The 19,534-nt window shown below is 40.7% G+C and overlaps 1 protein-coding gene across 2 annotated transcripts in view; it reads right to left on the bottom strand.

The window, feature by feature from the left end:
• Positions 1-807: 807 nt before the first annotated feature.
• The window catches only part of DUSP10 (dual specificity phosphatase 10), a 52,225-nt gene continuing 33,498 nt past the window's right edge, over positions 808-19,534 (bottom strand). For both annotated transcript variants that reach the window (XM_015425062.1, XM_015425063.1), the window contains exons 3-4: positions 13,640-14,026; positions 808-1,985 (exon numbers count right to left, since the gene is read on the bottom strand). In XM_015425062.1, the coding sequence (XP_015280548.1) occupies positions 1,720-1,985; positions 13,640-14,026 (653 nt within the window). In that variant the 3' untranslated portion in view covers positions 808-1,719. The remainder of the gene's footprint in view (positions 1,986-13,639; positions 14,027-19,534) is intronic.

Below are 19,534 nucleotides of genomic sequence, written 5' to 3'. Positions count from 1 at the left end.
GGATGGGTGATAGTCGTGCAACATTCCCTTGTAGAGATTATACCTACCCACCCACCCCAGTCATTTATGTAGCTGCCTTGAGTTCTGCAATGGGAGAAAGACAGCTAATAAATGTTTTCAGTAAACAAACTGTCTAGTAGGGATCAGATTCAGGTTCAGTCACACAGGGCACAGATTTGTGCATCAGAAGGATCAGTTATTTTGGATTAATACAAATGAGCACTCACAAAAAATCCTTATATGGATATACCTCAGGTTAAATGCATCTAATCATTCATGCTTACACACTTTAAAATTAGCTGCAGAAAACGTGTTTAGCTATTTGTGAAAAGAAATCATTGACACAGAAAACGTGAAGGATCATAAGTTCAATCCGTTAAAAGATGGAAGAAAAGGGGCTTAGTGAGGGAATCCTGTCAGGCTGAATGAAGGTGTGTTCTACATACTAACATAGTTAGAGCCATTGGCATCTGTGGGAGAGCTCCACACAGCACCTGTCCTGTTTAAATGCTCATGTGTCTGGCCAAATGTAGCTAGTGGTAGCATGTCAGGAATGTACTGGCCCACATAAACATGACCCTAGTCTGGAGTAACTCAGCATAGGATTGCAGTTTAAATGGGTAAATTCTTCATCCGTGAGACTACCAGAATATTTCACTACATACAACAAATGGAAATCATAATTCGTTTTGAGCAATAGCTAAAGAAATCAGAGAGCGCACACACAGGCAATTTCCAAAACAGTTTTCATTTTTATAATCAAACTTTTTTTTTACATGAACAGAAACACACCAGTAATTTGTGCGAAAAATATTTTAAATAAACTTTGCTTATTCTTGATCTTTGTACATTCTGATATACATATGTAACATGGCACTATAACCAGAATCAGAAAAGGGGAAAAAAATTGCTTTTGTTGCATTCCTTCTTTGAAATCAAGCCAGCCCACCTTTGCACTTAAAAAAAATTACTGGGCAGCCAGCTATCATTGTTTCATCTTTCTCTTCCCCTTAACTGTTATTGCACAAGAAGCCAGTAAAGGCATATGGCATAAAATGATCAAGTCCCTTGGTGTTAAAACTGCGTTATGCACCCACCCACCTCCCGTAAATAGAAAAATAGTACCGGAAGATGAAACAAGAAATAAAAAGATTCTCTAGTCAGGAGGGTGAGAAGTGCTTTTGCAGATAGTTTAAGCTGCTCTGATCTTCTTTGCACCAGCAAGCATTTTTGCTTAGGTTTTCTTTAGCAAAGCCTTTGCAAACTCAAGGCCCACGGATTTAGTTGTCTTTTTGCTTTTATTTTGGCTGGTTGTGTTTTGTGTTCTCCAAACATAGTTGTCTTCGGTCTATGAACCTGCACAGACTACTTAGGCATAATCTCTACAAGTAGCTGAATCACCAAAATGGGAAGGGGGAAAAATGCCTAGTGTCCAGTTTTTCTCTCTCACACAGAAATAGGCTTTAAAAAAACAACAAAAACTGGTTTCTTTTCTAAGTATCCTTCCTTCAGCCATTTTTGGAGAAGGGATTTGCAATGGCGTTCTGCTCGACACTGTGAAGTTCTTGTATTTTAAAAAACCATTTTCCCCAAAAAGGTTTTGTTTAGAGTTTGTCTTAGAGTAGCCCCCCTCCCCAAATAAAGCTAAAAAGGAAAACCTAAGCCTCCCAATCTGTGTCAAGTGAAGAATACGATAGTCTGTCCTGCGATTCTTCGCCGTCACACGACAGTCTCTACTCCAATCAGCTTTGGTGTAAGAATTCGCGGTGTGACTCCATTGTTCAGATCTTCTTCAAACTCCAATAATTGCCCCATAAAATTAAGATTAGGAGAAATGATTGGTCGCTTGCCTTTAACAAATTTATAGGCATCAGTCATGGTCATCCGTGTGTGCTTCATTAGGTAAGCAATGACGATGGTGGCAGAGCGGGACACACCAGCCTGGCAGTGGATAAGAAGGCCTTTCCCACACTGGTGAGCTTCCTCTGAAAAGGACAGAAATGAGCATGATTATTCCCTTCACAAGAGGGGCAGCTTTTCAAAGAAAAGATAGGCAGTATTATGATGCTTCCCACAATGTAAACAACCAATATATATTCACTTGTTTCATTTACAGCAAGGAGAGAGCGAGAGCGAGAGAGAGAGACTACATTTCCTCTGAACACAAATTTTGTTTGTTGTATTCCTCCTACTTCCTGAAAGGCTAAGCTTTCACACTCACATACATGACTGGTTTTCTTGCTTTCAGTGATGAAATTGCCAAGAGGCTGTTCACACTTCTCCCTTTCCATGTCTTCAGATTATTCTTGCTACAATACATTTCTACATAAATACATTAGGAAACTGATGATGACAAGAGAACGGAACATTTAAAAATGATTTTGGATTCTGTGTTTTCCTACACATGTAGGGGGGACAGATACGGAGGCTTGTGAACTGCTAGACTTGGTACTCTTTAATATGCATCCAAATGGCCAAAAGTAAATTCAGACCAGCATCATGAACAGTGAACAAGCTAGGAGAGCAAGGCTATATAATGTAGCCTTTCTCAAGATCAAGTTTTAAACATAGCACAGTAGATAGGTCTATAGAAAGATCTGTTATATTCTACATAATGCACAGTGGTGTGTAGCTTAGAATTCCACTGTTTTTAGGTCTAATGTATTTAAATAAAGAACAAGCTTGAATAAGTTCCAATCCAGGTTTTAGTTGTGGCTAAGCTTCTCTCACCACAAGCTGGATTTGGTCAGACAATCATAGAAGACTCTGGTAGGTCTGACTCAACACAACTGCATATACTGAAGTTTGTTCTAAAAAAAGTCAACTTTATCTTGAGCACTTGTTGGCATTGGTCTGACTCAATGAAAATCACAGACGATACAAGCAACCTGGACACTAACCATTGTGCACATTCACTAGACATCATGCACAAATTAACAGCACAAACAGGATTTTGTGCATTGCCTGATCCGTGTGCAGTGTCTCCAAGAGATAGTTGTCACAGTGACCAGTGAATGTAGATAAATGTTCAAGTGAGAACTATGTAAAATAATTGCAAAAAGGATGCAATGTTCCATTTATGCTGCCAAACTCGCAGATTTCCCAATGCAGTAGCCTGCATTTCTGCATATACTCCATTGAAAAGAGCAAGAGTTCAGTAACACCTTAAAGACTAACAAAGTTTGTGGCAGGGTATGAGCTTTTGTGAGTCACTTGCTCTTTTCTACTGCTACAGACAAACATGGCTACCCATCTTGATCTATTCCACTGAACTCATTGTAACTAACCAGTTCAAATTTGAGACTGCAGATATGTATCAATGGGCAAGAGAGAGTATACCATTAAGCAGGCAGCAAGAACAAAAAATGATACAAGTGCTTTAAGGACATTAATTCAAGATTATATATCAAGATATATAATTATATCAGATGACTTGAGATGCTGGTTGTTCTACATGTTAGAGGAGCAAATGACCCAACTCTCCTCCCTAGCCCTTCTGTGGTAGGAGAGGAATTTTTTCTTATTATTCGCACTTACTCTCATGGCACATGGCGCTACACATTCCAAAACGTTACTGAAGGCACACCTCTGCGCTTACAGCAGTCACCATACACAATCTGGAATTTACAATTTGAAAGTGTTGGTGGTCGTGGAAAGTGCCATCAAGTCACAGCTGATTTATGGCAACCCTGTAGGGTTTGCAAAGCAAGAGACATTCAGGCTGCGGTCACATGCACCAGTTGAAGCACAGGGGAAGAGAGGCTATTCCCTCCGGAGGAATTTGACATGCAGTTGTGAAACCACACAGCCCTTTGAAGCTGTGGGCACAGCCCATCACTTTGTGATCAGACACAACTGTGGGTGAGTCCTGGTTTTTTTGCCATTTGTTTCCCTTGCCCATAAACGAGCAATCGAGGAATTGCATCTCTGCACTGAGGGCCCCCTCTGGAGTATGCGATAATGTGCATACTGAGAAGGGGGGAAACACGGCATGGAGTCAGGATGGCCCTGATCAGACCATCCCTACAGCTTGAGAACGTGCTTGAGCAATCAGACAGGGGAAAGTCCACCCGTGACTCGCCTTATCCGGATAACACCGGACTTTCCCTGGTGTCTTTTAACTTCACTTCCATGGCGGAGCAGCACACATTGCTGATGACTGTCGGACGCTTCCCAGTTGTTGCTGTCTGATCTCTCCCTTTAGATCATGACTGTGGGACACTTCCCAGTTGTTGCTGTCTGATCTTTCCCTTTAGATCAGTTGGCATTCATGCCCGTGCTGGATCTAAAGGAAGTCGGCATTCATGCCCGTGCTGGATCTAAAGGAGCATGTGATCGCAGCCTCAGACATGGTTTGCCATTGCCTGCCTCTGCACTGCAACCCTCGGCTTCCTCAGTTGTCTCCCTTCGAAACACTAACCAGGGCCAGACCACCTTAGCTTCCGAGATCTCATGAGACTGGGCTAGCTTGTGCTATCCCGGTCAGGGTGTGAAAGTGTTACCCCCATTCTGTTCTCATGAGTTTTACAAGGGCCACTGATTGGCAGTTGCTGGGCTCAGACCAATGTCACTCATAACAGAGAGGTACACCCAGGTTGGCCACAAAATGTGTATTCAATAGCAAGCTGCAGCCAGCCTTGGCTCCCTGATGTATGTACCCAATAATGTGAAGTGCAAAATGGTTTTCAGAGCTGGTCTGACCAGGGCCATAGCCAGGATTTTATAACTTGGGGGGGACTTTAAATAAGTCGGGGGGCACTGATGTAACAAAGAGTTGGGAGTCCTCCAGGTGGCCCAGAGTGTTGAGGGGCCTGGGGGCTGCATGGAAGTCAGGGGGCCAGGCCCCGAAATGCCCCACTGTAGCTATGGGCCTGGGTCTGACCCATCATGGCTATCACTTTTTTTTTTGCTTTCCCAGGGAAGATTTCTTAGGACTTAGAAAGGTCAGCATTTACTTTGGCAAAGGCTGTGACTACATGCATTGATTCTGCAGACAGACCTTCTGTCTTTGTTTCAACCTTCATAAAACCCAGCAGTGAACAAAATAATCTATTTAAGACAGTCCAGATCTTTTCAGATCCAATTTAAACTGTCCTCAGGGCAAAGCTAAGCCCTGATTAGTTACTTAACAGAATATTTATCCCACTAACAAGTCAAGATGAAGACATATTTGTTTATCCAACACTCGGGCATAGCTTTAGGCTGAAGTTATCAAAATGAAGGGGAAAAAATTCAAAATAAGATCTCTTCCAGTACATAGCCTTAAGTGGTCTTTGCACAAGTAGAGACAGTGTACAAAGAACTGGTCAACATGGCACTAGACAATTTATTTACACTCTGCCCTCCCACAATAATGATTAAAACAAAAAAACCACAGGAGCCCCATCCTTTGACATTAAATGAGATTAGCCCTATTCATGATCCAATCTCTGTTTCTACATATATACTAGAAAGATAGAGAGGCAAACTGAATTTGAAAAGGGCAAGGCTGTCACTGCCACTAGATAGCACGAACAATTGTCTGGATGAGAGTTTGCATGATTATACAAAAACTCTTTAGTTACATAAGAATTAGAATGTACCAGTGCTGGCCATGCCGGCTTGCGGATGGCATAACTCGGCTGAATGTGAGTCCCTATCTCTACCAAAGTTTGGGTGTGCTCACGGTGAACTGTTCAGGTGGTCTTTTCACTTTAACTCCAGTGCCAATCACTTCCATTAATCTCATTCTAATACATCAAACTGTTATGACTGATGCATAGAACCCACTTGTTGCTTGCTTTATTAATCCTCAACTGTTTTCATATTACTCCGGTTGAATCAGGATACATTTAACTAGTGCTCCTTCAAATTCATTACTGGCGGGGTGAGGATACAAAAGCATGACAAACCACTCAAACACTGACAGAACTCTGGGGTTATTTATTTAGTGCACCATTTTCCTTCCCTTCGTCCAAGGAGCTCAGGGCAGCATACACTGCTCTCCCGAATTCTAAACATCCTTACAACAAAACCGGTAGGTAAGCTGGGTTGAAAGAAAGTGGCTGGCCCAAGTAAATTTCATGGCAAGTGCGGATTTGAACCCTGGTCTTCCTGGTCCTAATCTAACATTCTAAAGATTACACCACACTCAGGCTCAACATTCTGAGTTGGGTTTTTCCCCTTAAAAAAATACCGCCACATGACAGGCATTCATTAGAATACGAACACTTCAAAGCTACATACACCCAGCTCCTGAATCCCAAGCAATGCAGCATGAAAGATCCAAGTCCTTTGACACAGAATATATGGACATACTGCTCATGGGTTTAGACATTTATATTAAACAGTCACAGATTATCCCTGCCTGCGAATGACACTCATGACTCACAAAGAGTTTACAAAAACCATGCCTTGCATTGCTTTTTATAGTGCTTAGCATTTCCCCCTCAAGTACTCAGAGCACTTTACATAGATTATCCCAGCAATCTTTACAGCTGCCCTGTAAGGTAGGCCTATTTATGAAAGGATAGGAAAAGAGAATGCCTCTCAAGTGAGCTCATGCCTCTAAATTCGGCATCTAGCAAGCATATTACAATGCTTTATTCCTTTACTGAAACAAAGGCTATGATAAAAGAGAAACAAAATTGCTTTTCTCATCTGAGCAGGGCCTTCTGAAGGCGCCACCCTGCAAATGGGCAAAATCAGCAACTGTCTGCGCATGTGCCTTCTCCGTTGTGGCCCTCACCTTATGCAATGGCCTGCCTGAGGTCACAGAAAAACATGAAGCTGCCTTCTACTGAAACATAAGCACGGTCTATCAAGGTCAGTATTGTCTAATCAGACTAGTAACAACTCTCCAGGATCTCAGGCAGAGATCTTTTGCATCACCTACCGCCAGATCCCTTATCTGGAGATGCCAGGGATTGAACCTGGGATCTTCTGCATTCCAAGCAGACACTCTACCACCAAGCCAGGGCTCCTCCTCTCAGAAAGGCTCCCACTCTCCTGGCTTTCCCCAAACTATGCAAGACTGAATTATTAAAGAGGGCTTTTCTACACAGGTAATAGGGTTGTAATATAATAAAATGGCTCAGAAAGATGCTTTCATAAAGGGATTGTGGACTATACCACTATGTAAAGTATGTATTGTCTGTTACTATTAAGTATGCTCCTTCTGTGCAATTTCTGCACTGTTAAAGTGTTGTGTGTAAATGCTTATGCTTTGTTTCATCTCTCTTTCATATTTCTGCTTGTCTCACGATTTCTGCAATCCAAGCCCTATTGCATTGTTTATGTCCCATCCTGTTGTTTGAACTGATTTACATTGAGTAATCTGCCTGGAGACACGGTGAGAAAGGCATATTATTAATAACACAAATAAATAACACAAATATTTTGTCAGCCCAGCATGTTGGACAACCAATTTGGTACCATTCAGAAGAAGAAGAGGAGGAGGAGATTGGATTTATACCCCGCCCTTCACTTGGAGTCTCAAAGCAGTTTACCAAGATTTCCCTTCCCCTCCCCACAACAGACACCTTGTGAGGTAGGGTGGGGCTGAGAGAACTCTGACACAAACTGCTCTTTTTCAAGGACAGCTGTGCCAGAGCTTGTGACTGACCCAAGGTCACATCAGCAGGTGCAAGTGGAGGAGTGGGGAATCAAACCCGGTTCTCCTAGATTAGAGTCCGCACACTTAACCACTACACCAAACTGGCTCTCAAAAGCTCAGTGCTAATATTGTCTTGTATGGTCAGCAATTCCTACACAGAACTTTGGGCATGAAGTTATGAAATTGAGTTTGGCCAGCCAAAAAAGGTCCATTCTCTCATAAGGTTATTTTTCTAGCTCTTGCTGCTCTAAGCTCTTGCTGCTTAAAAAGACTTCACCACGCCAACTAACCAAGGAGTAGGCAACACATCACCTGTTTGCTAAACCAAGTTTATCAAGACTGGAAGTCTCTCCTCTGTTCTTGTTTCTTTCTCCACTCCCAACCAAGATTACAGAGATAGACACATAACGGTAGCCAAGGCAGCTTGGCTGGGCTGAGGGTAAGAAGTCTTGGTATGGTCTCTGGCTTTACATTCCTGATGTCTGCTTACAAAAAGGTTTGCTGCTCTTTGGCTGAGCTGTGAAAAGTGATCTGGGTCTTAATGCTTAGATAGCAGGGCTCCCATCTGTGGAACATGGACAGAAACAGATCTTCCTTAACTAGAAAAACAGAACTCATTTTCACTCTGCTGCTGCAGAAAGAAGCTCATGAGCAGACCAGACTTACAGTTGGAAACTTTAATGGAAGATGTATAGACATTCACAGTTACCACTTCTGTATCTATTCATACAACCTTCTATATGCCCCCCAAACTGCAGTCAACTGCACTACAGAATAATGAGACCACAGCTAGATACCAAAAACTTAGGTGCCTACCTACGAGAGCAGTTGCCTCTTTTCATTTCTAAAGCAGCAGTTTAAAACTATAAACAACATCAGAATGTCTGTCTGAGATCTCAATTATAATACCTTATGAATCTGTCAAGATCTGGAAGCCAAAATTATATTTATTATCATCTGTATATCTAATAGTAGTAGAAAAAGAGCAAAAGTCCAGTATCATCTTAAAGACTAACAAAATTTGTGGCAGTGTTTGAGGGTCACTGCTCACTTCTTCAGATACAACAAATTTGGGGGCTTCCCCAGGTTTGCAGAAAAATCTGAAAAGTTAAAAGGGTTTCTGTGGTTGTTCAGAGAACATGTTTCTATCAGTTGCCCTCATCTTTCCTCCTTGCAGTGGAGGCAGCAGAAGGCTGGCTGCATCTGCCGGCTGGAAGAGTGGAAGCAGTCACCTTCACTTCCTGCCCTCCACAAGAAGGTCATTTAAAGGCTACGACAAGAGCCAGTCTGGCCCTGTTTTTGTGCCATTGGATTGTTCAGGGATCAGCCATTCCCTCCTGCTGCTGCCACCTCCTCCTTCCAAAAGCCAGTCTGGTGCAGTAGTTAAGTGTGCGAAATCTAATCTGGGAGAACCGGGTTTGATTCCCCACTCCTCAACTGGCACCTGCTGGATGACCTTGGGCAAGCCATAGTTCTGGCACAGTTGTTCTTGAAAAAGAGCAGTTTCTGTCAGAGCTCTTTCAGCCCCACCTACCTCACAGGGCGTCTGTTGTGGGGAGGGGAAGGGAAAGGAGTCTGTAAGCTGCTCTGAGACTCCCTTGGGTAGTGAAGGGCAGGGTATAAATCCAACCTCCTCTTCTTCTTTTTTTCCCCCACCCTGCCTGCTCACACTAGTGGTTCTTCCTCATCCTTCCCCACTGCTTTCATGGGCAGAGATTCGAGATGGGTGGTGGGCTTGGGCAAGCAAAGCCCTGAGGAGTGGGGGCTGGTGGACCAATGAGAGAATTTTCCCATGCATTTCTCATGGGGTCCCCTCACTTGTTGACACATAAAACCAGACTTGGTGATGCTAGTACTAAGTATAGCAGTTACAACTGACTCTTTTTTGATAAGGGGGGGAAGAAATCTAGGTTGAAAGAATGTTTGACTTTGTAATTATATAAACCTACACATTTATTCACATTCTGATGTTCTGTGGTTAGTTACCTTTTTTATGTTCTCCTCCACAATTCTTCTTATGCTTACTAAACCCTGCCTTGTCCATTCACCTGCCCATATAATTGCTGGGCAGGAACTTAGCATTTTCGATCATTTGTAGGACCAAACCATGCTCCAGCATCATAGAAACTCTCTTGCAGTGAGGTTTGACTGGGCCTTTTATTTCTCAAAGTGTCCTTAAAGAATGTTAACATTCTGAAGAACCTATCAGGCTTTCCTCAATGGATGACAAAACATTAAAGGGTAGACAAGTTTCCATGAATGATAGTAGGGCATAAAGACAGACAGCACTAATCTTACCTGGTGGTGTGAAGCCACAGGGAAATGCTGAATGTATTCTAGGGCATATACTCAGATCACAGGGAACGACAATGCAAGCTGACAGATATGACCAATGGTCTTGTGTGAACTGAGCATCTCAGAACCCCAACCAGTACTCAGAGATTCATTGACTTTCTTAGCAATGTGGACAGGGTTCTCATTAAGGCAGAAAGTTTGAAAATTGCTCATTTGATAAAATGTGAAAAAGACGTTATTTCGTTGTTCACATGGGAAGAACAGCTTTAAGCATTCATATTTTAACTGTTGGAGAGTTTATACTTGACAAAATGTTCCTACTATTAAGAAAGCAGTTTTGACTCTGGTTTGGATCCCACCTACCATTTCCACTGATGAAAAGATTTCTTGCCCCTATACTACTACTTCCCTGCCTCCTCTTTCTGTCGCAGTCCTGCAAATAGCTAGGGGGAGGAGTCAGAAGAATCCCTAGGAATAGCTGGGGGAGGAGTCAGAAGAATCAGTAAAAATGGGGGACCCCCTAGGAATAGCGGGGGGAGGAGTCAGAAGAATCAGTAAAAAATCCCCCTCTTCTGTCTATGGGACTTGTAGGCCAGATCCAAGCCTATGTCTCTTCTATGAGATGGACACTTCTGCCTCGTTTAAGGTGGGGACTATCTTTAACAATTCTCCCTTCCCATTGCAGACCCCACAACACATGTTTTCAGAAGTTCCCTGACCACCTGAGGCAACTTTCCTTGTAACACATAAGGCCCCAGCAAGAAAGGGGAAAGAGAGGAAAGATCCCTTTTATGTTTAAAGTTTCACATAAAATCCTATTGATTTAACCCATTATTTCAACAATAGTTATTTTAACTACTGTGCTATACAGCATGCCTGCGTAACATTAGGGATGGAAATGAGTTTCTGAAATGAAGGAATTAATAAACCAATGCTTAATTCAGCATTTCCTAAATTTATAGTTCAGGGCCCCAGACTTCATCTCAACCTATAGTGGTTTGACACCTGCCAGTCTCCTTCTCCTCCCACTTTCCTACACTTCCCCAAATGTACCAAGTTGCAAAGGAGAATAGGATGAGGGAAGCCAATAGCTGAGGTTAAATATGAGAATGGCTTCTAAGCAGCTCACATACTACTGATGAAAACTACTGAAGTGTCAGTTTTTAAAAATTCTTCCTGATGCACATTTTCCGGGAGGAAGAAAAAACAAAACAAGACTACAATTTTCAGAATTCCATCAGTAACAGAGCATCTAAGCATGCTCAGAAACCATTGTGACAAAGATCTGAAAAATTAGGAAGACGTTTAGCTGTTCATCACTACCAAACCACAATTTGTTCAGTTTGGGGAAATGAAAAGCTGGGCAAAGGAAGGAGAGATTGACAAATGAGAGAAGTGGCAACAGCCAAGAATTCCCTCAGGTTTGGTCTTTCTAAGCTTGGAGAAATTCTTAGAAAGAGTCAGGACTCCAAAAGAGTTTAGAAAGACCTAGCCCGTTTTCTCCCATCACTGCTGACTATGAGACTTCATAATAACTATCAAACATCATGCATCATGTAAATGGAAGGATTACAGGAAGAATGGATCATTAGTTTAAGCAATCACAGCTACACAGGATGCCTAGCAATAGCACAAGTTTAAGGAACAGCTAGATTTGTGTACACTGATTGCATGTACTTTACAAAGTACATTTTAATGAACTTGGCAGGTGTACAACTGCGCCCGAAGGACACACTGTACCTGTACTAAAGTACTTTTATTCTGAAAATGTTTACCCTCAATTTGTGGAAAAACCAGAGTCAGATTGCCAATGCACTCTAAGTAATCATGAAAGCAGAATGAGAAAAGTAATTTCGGTAAGTTCTATATACCTCTCTTCTTCCAGTCTTAGTGTTCCCACTGCATTTTCAAAATATCCCTCTGTAACCATAACAGTTAGAAACTTACCAGACAAATACCATGATATCTTCACAAAGTCCCTGGAGCAGGGTGGGCTATACGTTTTGAACCATCATTTGGGTCAAGGGCTAGTGTCTAGGGGCAGAACAGCCACAGAAAATGCTGTTCCACTCCTAAACAATACATTTGATTTGTTCTCCAGAATGTGTCCTAAATGCTTAGCTACATAATTGAATGCATGTGATATGTGTATGTGATATCTACATGTGAACTAATATGCTACAATGCCTCATCTGCTTGAAATTCATGTCCAAAATAATGCATTACAAAAGTGAAAAGGACTGACAAGTTTGCCCAAGAGATCAAAAATTGCTTTCTCAGACATGGGTTTTCTATGACGCACCTTTTCTATGAAAGTAGTAAGGGAGTGGGGATGGCACAGAGGTAGACAAAAAGCCTCTGCTGAAAATGAAAATAAAATTCAGCTGTGGCAAAAAACTTCACAACACAGCTCAACAAATTAATTTGCCTAAAACGTCACTAACAGTTAAAAACTAGGCTCTTTCCTATTATCAACCATTACATGAGGAAAACTGGCAGCAAACTAGAAGGGAGGAAAGCCAACACACAAGTGGAAAACCAATCAATTGGAAACCCTGAGTACCAGCACCACAAGGAAAGGTGAGGAAACGGGCAGGGCTTAATTTGCCTCTTCCAAACTTTCTGTTATGGTTTAAAAGTAGGTATGCATCTCATTTTACATGTGTAAATGCACATATATCATACTTTGTCACAAAGAGCCTCAAGGCCAAAGCTGGGGGTGTCTTCTATAATACAAGAAGTCTATTCAGAATCAACCGGTAAGTTTGTTTTGTGGGTACCAAAGGTAGATACAGTTTTCTCAGGTGTTGCAACTCTCAAAATTAGAGTAGCTTCACTGTTCCACCTCCCGGGCTGAAATAGTTCTATGTCTATCAACCATGCAATTAAATGCATTTAAGCCATGAAACCAGAAATTACAGTGTGATATCTACATGTGAACTAATATGCTACAATGCCTCATCTGCTTGAAATTCATGTCCAAAATAATGCATTACAAAAGTGAAAAGGACTGACAAGTTTGCCCAAGAGATCAAAAATGGCTTTCTCAGACATGGGTTTTCTATGACACAGATTTTCTATGAAAGTAGTAAGGGGGTGGGGATGGCACAGAGGTAGATAAAAAGCCTCTGCTGAAAATGAAAATAAAATTCAGCTGTTGCAAAAATCTTTACAACACAGCTCAACAAATTATTTTGCCGAAAACGTCACTAACAGTTAAAAACTAGGCTCTTTCCTATTATCATCCATTACATGAGGAAAACTACATCTGGCAGCAAACTAGAAGGGGGGAAAGCCAACACACAAGTGGAAAACCAATCAACTGGAAACCCTGAGTACCAGCACCACAAGGAAAGGTGAGGAAAGGGGCAGGGCTTAATTTGCCTCTTCCCAACTTTCTGTTATGGTTTAAAAGTAGGTATGCATCTAATTTTACCTGTGTAAATGCACATATATCATAGTTTGTCACAGAGAGCCTCGAGGCCAAAGCTGGGGGGGATCTTCTATAATACAAGAAAAGGCCCCATGAAGTCTATTCAGAATCAACCAGTAAGTTTGTTTTGTGGGTACCAAAGGTAGATACAGTTTTCTCAGGTGTTGCAACTCTCAAAATTAGAGTAGCTTCACTGTTCGACCTCTCGGGCTGAAATAGTTCTATGTCTATCAACCATGCATTAAATGCATTTAAGCCATGAAACCAGAAATTACAGAAATTTATTAGGAAAGAGAACTCCAAACACAGATAGTTACCAATGAATTCAAAAGCCTCTTCGAAATACTGCCTGAGATTCTGCTTGTTGCTGTCCGTAGCAGGGAGGCGTTTGTAGTTGAACAAACCTTTCTCATAATGATAGAGGGGGAGGTGAGTGGTTACATTGATTATGTAGCCTATGTTCAACCTCTGCATCTTCTCCAAGTCCTGAGCATCATGCTCATTTCCAAGGAACAAGAAGGGCAAGATGGGAGTGAGCTCAGCATTTTCGATGTCTGGAGTGGTGGGGATTGACTGAGGTAGTGTAGATGTCACTGCCATGGCGCCGCCACCTCCTCCACCTCCTCCTCCTTCAGGGCACTCTTGGAGTTGGAGGGAGTTGTCACAGAGGTTTTCATGGTTCTGTTTAAAACTGCTGAGTCCACCTGCATTGGAGAGAAATTAGACAGGTTTTTCAGAAACCCGATAAGACCTGAACTGTGGGATATTCACAATGCAACAACGACCTAAGCTAGTAGTGTTATGGAAGCTGCAGTTCTCAATACACTTCCTCCAGAGCAATCCGGCTAAAACCAGTAAGGTTGCTCAGGAATGCAGGGCCTAACGTACCACACTCAGAGCTATTTATTCACCTCCTACTCTGATTTTCGTTGGCAACAACAAACAGGAGACAGAGTGCAGATGTGCTGTTTTTGCAGAGTTGCTGTGAAACAGGTACAAAGTCTACATGAACAGGCTTCATATATCCAGGCTGATATTGTCCATATATTATTTGCTTACATGATTAAGAATAAAATAAACATTTCCTACTAAACCACACCAGACAAGTCTCCACTAATAATTTATTATCCTGCTGGTCTAAAAACAGCTTGCTTCAATGTGTACAGCATTATACCCTTTATCTACAAACTTTGCTAAACATTTCCAACATTTGTCTCAACAAACTAGAAACTTTAAAACTTCTTTTAAGAAAAGGTATATGGATGTTTTACACACGTAATTTAAGTCCTCTCACTTCCTGCATAGGATTCCTCATTTTAGATGGGGGGGAACACCCAGCTAATAAGACCAAAGGGACCATAAAGCATTTGGATTTCACGCTGAAGACCATACAGCATTAGGCTTTCATCTTGAGGAAACAATGGTATTTTGCTTTGCTTCTTAAAAAAGAACCAAGTATAACAAATTGTACACAATGCTTCAAATAGGCTAAACAACAGATTTTAGGACAGAATAACTTGAAGTAAGAAAGGGCAACCAAACAAAGAAGATACATGATCTAACATGATCTAACATGCTATTTTAAGTTTTCTAAAACCACTTCAGAATTTTTCAGACTGCTTTCTAAGTGGATAGTCCAACAACAACAATAAAAACTGGAGAGACGCTTAGAAAACTTTTTCTTACACCTTACTCCCAAGATGACATCAACTCAGCTCCCCCACCTGCCTGGTTTCCATGGCAATTACACAAAGACATACAATGACATCAGCTTGGCATGACATCAGCTCTTTGAGTGCAAACAATGCAAGAAGAGCTACTTTGTTTGAGGCCTTTTGGTACAACTGTGTTCCTGGGAGCCAGTGATGTAATGCTAACAGGTGGTTGGGCCTGCTTCTGCTCAAGGGAGGATGGGGAAAAATTCCAAGACATCCCTTTTGTATATGTATAAGATTACATCTTAAGCTTTTACTAAGTGCATATGGAATAATGCATCAATTCAGAAAGGAATAATTAATGTGAACTGGACAAAAATGTTCAAGAATGAGATGCTGGGTATAAAGCAGTATAATCTAGCTACTGAGAAAGAAAGATCTAGTGCTATAAACACTATGTATTCTGCTGAAAGGCAGATGTTAAAAATGGCAATGCAGAGATGGTTATGTTTATAGACAATGTTCTTTATATTGATAGGCATTTACTTTATATGTTTTCTATAAAATTCTTTGTGGTAGAACCCCCTCCCCCCCCAAAAAAAGACCCCCCCCACTTTAGAATTCTGGACTAATCTCTCAGTGATACAGCACCAATTTTACCTTTTAATCAGATATGTTTTGCCCTACTCAAACCCCCGAGTGATCTATAGTTTAAAAAGGAGTACTGGGTATTATAATACACGTGAAAAGGAAATGCAGTTAAACCTTTTGAATACCCTAATTTAATATTTTTGGAGACAGAACAGTTTCCAATGTTGTATTATATGGTCAGCAAAAACATACCCCAAAAAATCAGAATCTAGAAATAGCACACCCAGGCTTTTTTGTCCTAATTTTATAATTAATCTCAGAAAATTTAGCAGAAACAGGCTACATCCAATTCCTTAAAAGCCCTCCCATTTATGGAGAAAGCAGCTGGCCACGGTGGAGGAAGTCACTGCCCATTACATAAGAAATACAGGCATCAATATGTTGCAATTTTGGCCAAAGCCAAACCAGAAAGCAAACTTCTTTTCCTAACTCTCAATACCGGGTTTTGTTTTTTTTTCATTTGGAAATTCAACCACCTCGAGTTTTCTTTTCAGTAGTAGTAGTAAAGTTGCTCCCCCCACCCTCACAACTGAAACACTGTGTCTTTAATAGCTGCATGACAGCCAAATTTTAATCAATGCACACTCTCATCTGAGAAAGAGGCATACCTGGATTCTGTGTATGTTGCATAGATGCTACAAACACAGCCCATTTACGCCGGGGGGGGGGGGGATGAAATTATGCTGGAATTGTACTTAAAAATATAAAAGGGGAATTATGGATTTAAACAATTCAAGCACAGTCATTGGGAGAGTTGTAGACATGTCCACGATCGTACTGTGTGAGAAGCTCCCTTTATTCAGAATCAGTTTCCAGTTTCATAGTCTTTATGCCATTTTATGTCATTTGTTTGATCACTAACAACCCCCCACCCATCACAATGTGAGCAGGCTTATACTTATACATTATTGCTTGGGGGTGGAGGTGGTGACTGGGAAAGGAACATGATTAAGCCTGCAGTTGGTATGGCTGGGTTGGTTTTAAGGAGTATTCATGTTACATCATTTCTAGAGTATTTAGGATCTCACAGTTCTTTACTGAATGGTATTGAACAATACCAAAACTTACACAGGGCAATCACAAAAATTTCCCTCAGATTTGGGGTGGGGTAGGGGAAAAGATAACTCTAATTTCTGGAATATGCAAGATTTTTCTCTAGATTTATATTCACCAACATTACTTCATGGCAAACTGTGATGTAAAGAACTGACAGAATTAAACAGTACGGTGGTTCAGATCTTTAATAATAGTAAATGCCTGCAACCATGCCTAATGTTGTTTTCTAGTTTGTCTGGAAGTTATTTAGAATTCAGATCCTCTTTCTGCATAAACAAAACAAACAATATAATGACATTTAAACATAAACAGAGGTAAACACAAAAATTGCCAGCCAGAACAGTGTGCAAAGTATACCTTTTTGTTAAATAATTCCAATATTAATAATAAGGTCCTAAAATATGTTTTTTCTATGCTGACTGCATGCCAGATCTAAGCCTGCATTTTATGTATGCTCAGTATAATACACAGAGTCTATCTTGAATCTGAACTAAAAATATATTCATGAATGTCAATTGAGACATACCTCCTATAAACTTGGTTGTTTGATAAGAAATACAGCTTCTAAATTTAAAATTCTGCCATTTGAAGTAATCATCCAGGTGAAGCCGATAGGATCTCTGTTCCAGGGAGATCATATCAGATAATGGGAAAATATTTTAATCCAGTAGATGTGGACATAATGGAATTGGGCAGACAGGAACATATTTTTAAAAACCTGAACTAGCAAAAGGAAGTAGATACTTAAATTCAGCACTGGAATAGAATTAATAAGTTCTACCGTGTGTGATTTTGATTTATGGTTTTCCAAAACTAGTTATGTTCTTAGCTAGAGAATTAACATCAACCAACAATTATGGCCTGTTTTGACATTTTTAAAAGACACCTATTCCATACAGCAATTCCTATCAATACTAAAGAGAATGTCTGGAAATATACCTGCAAAGATCAGTAAGTATTCCCAGTTCCAGACCAGCAGTATTGCCTACCAGTCCAATTGTCATGGGTACAGTGACCACAGAGAGAGGGCTGCTGTGCATATATCATTTCTCAAACATGCTTTTGGCAACCAAACCACAAGGCAAGTGCCCAGGCATTCTAGAGGATCGCTATCTTTACCAACTGTTTATGAGACTTATACTTTAATCCTTCCCTATTTATGAAGATTTACATATTTGTATTAATTTATTTTACCTAGATAAAACTAATCTAGAACTACATAAAAGCCACCTTGAACCAAGAGGAAATGCAGGGTATGCATATATAAAATAAATAAAGCTGTCCTAAAAAAACCTCTCATGAACTCTAATTTCTACCATTCATGCCCCCATATTTACTGGATCATATCTCGAGATTATGAAAGGTATTAATCTATACTGGCAAATAATCAGCACCAGTTCCATGATATTAGGGGACCATGGACAGCCCCTGTTCGTTATGGGATGTACAAACTGAACATTCTTTCATACATGCCTCTGAAGTTAGAATGGCAGCATCGGGCAATGATTGTTTTGCCAGCCCTGGGGCCAGATCTTACCACCCTCAGGAACCGGCCTGAATGATCACAGAAGCCCATTTTCAATGTAACTTGCGATGCAAAATTTTAATTTGGGCCAAGAACTGAGTACCTGAAAAATAAATATTTCTGCTTTATCCATTTCCTGTTTATGAATTATCACAAATATCTTCTTTCTATTGTGAATTATTGTATAATACATTTTCCGTTTCTAATTTTTAAATCCTTCTGAAATCTGGAAGCGATGGTGTTTTGCTCACAACAAGTACACTAGACTCTCTGCCCAAAGGATTATGGTATTTCAAAAGCATTCAGGTTTTCCTGGCCTTTACAGATGCCTTTAACACACACAACATACACACACAAAATGTGTTATCTGGACACTGAATGGCACACCTCAGTCTGCTAAGAGCTATTCAGAATGAAGAAATCTTCAGCTGCAGTTCTTGTGGTTAAAATAAATAAAACCCAAATTACTTTATATAATTTGTATTGGTAGCCTCAAAGACGTCATCTGTTTTCCCCAGCTATAAAGCTGTTTAACATGACAGTTATGTTCATTAAAGCCATACTTATTTTATTTTCAGAAGTTCCTCTGGAGTATGACATTTCTGTGCATCTGTGAGTCAGTATAATATAGCATATAGAGTACTGGACTTGGGGAAAACTGGATTCTAGTATGTGTTTAGCCTTAAAGATTAGCCCAAAGTCACTTTTTCTCACAACAGCCTAACTATCATGATTGTAGCAGGGATAAAATGGAGAAATACTTACTATTTATTTTATTTATTTATTTGTTAGATTTATACCCCGCCCTCCCCAGAAGGCTCAGGGCGGCTACAACAAAGGCAATTGCCATAACAACAGTTAAAACATCATAAAACAATCATTACACAGTAAAAACAATCATTAAGTAAAGTGCGGTGCTCTTGATGTTAAAAAAATTTCTCAATCCAAGATGAGTTCATTCATCAACCTAACCTGACAGCATGCATTCTTTGGTTACCTAGGCGTCTGCCCAGGGCCGGCTCACCTCCAGATCTAATCCACCGTCAAAGATGGCAGCTCGGTGGCTGTGTGTAGTAATCATGATTGGCCTGCTCCTACTTTAGAACATGCAATGGAACTGTAAGTAAGTTTAAAATTGTAGTTATAATTGATAACAATATTACTACACACAGCTTCATGTTTCTACTCCTTTTCTATGTGCTTTTTACAGGATAGCTTAAGAAAACACCTTCCAACTCCTTTATAGAGAGCTTTTGGCCTATAATGTCAAATGGAGAGCACATGCCAGCCAATTTTAAAGTAGGCTTTTGCCACACAAAATCATG

Source organism: Gekko japonicus, unplaced genomic scaffold, assembly GCF_001447785.1.
Source record: "Gekko japonicus isolate JY-2015 unplaced genomic scaffold, Gekko_japonicus_V1.1 scaffold2825, whole genome shotgun sequence".
Classification (NCBI taxonomy): domain Eukaryota; kingdom Metazoa; phylum Chordata; class Lepidosauria; order Squamata; family Gekkonidae; genus Gekko; species Gekko japonicus.
This window is presented reverse-complemented; position numbering and strand designations above follow the sequence as displayed.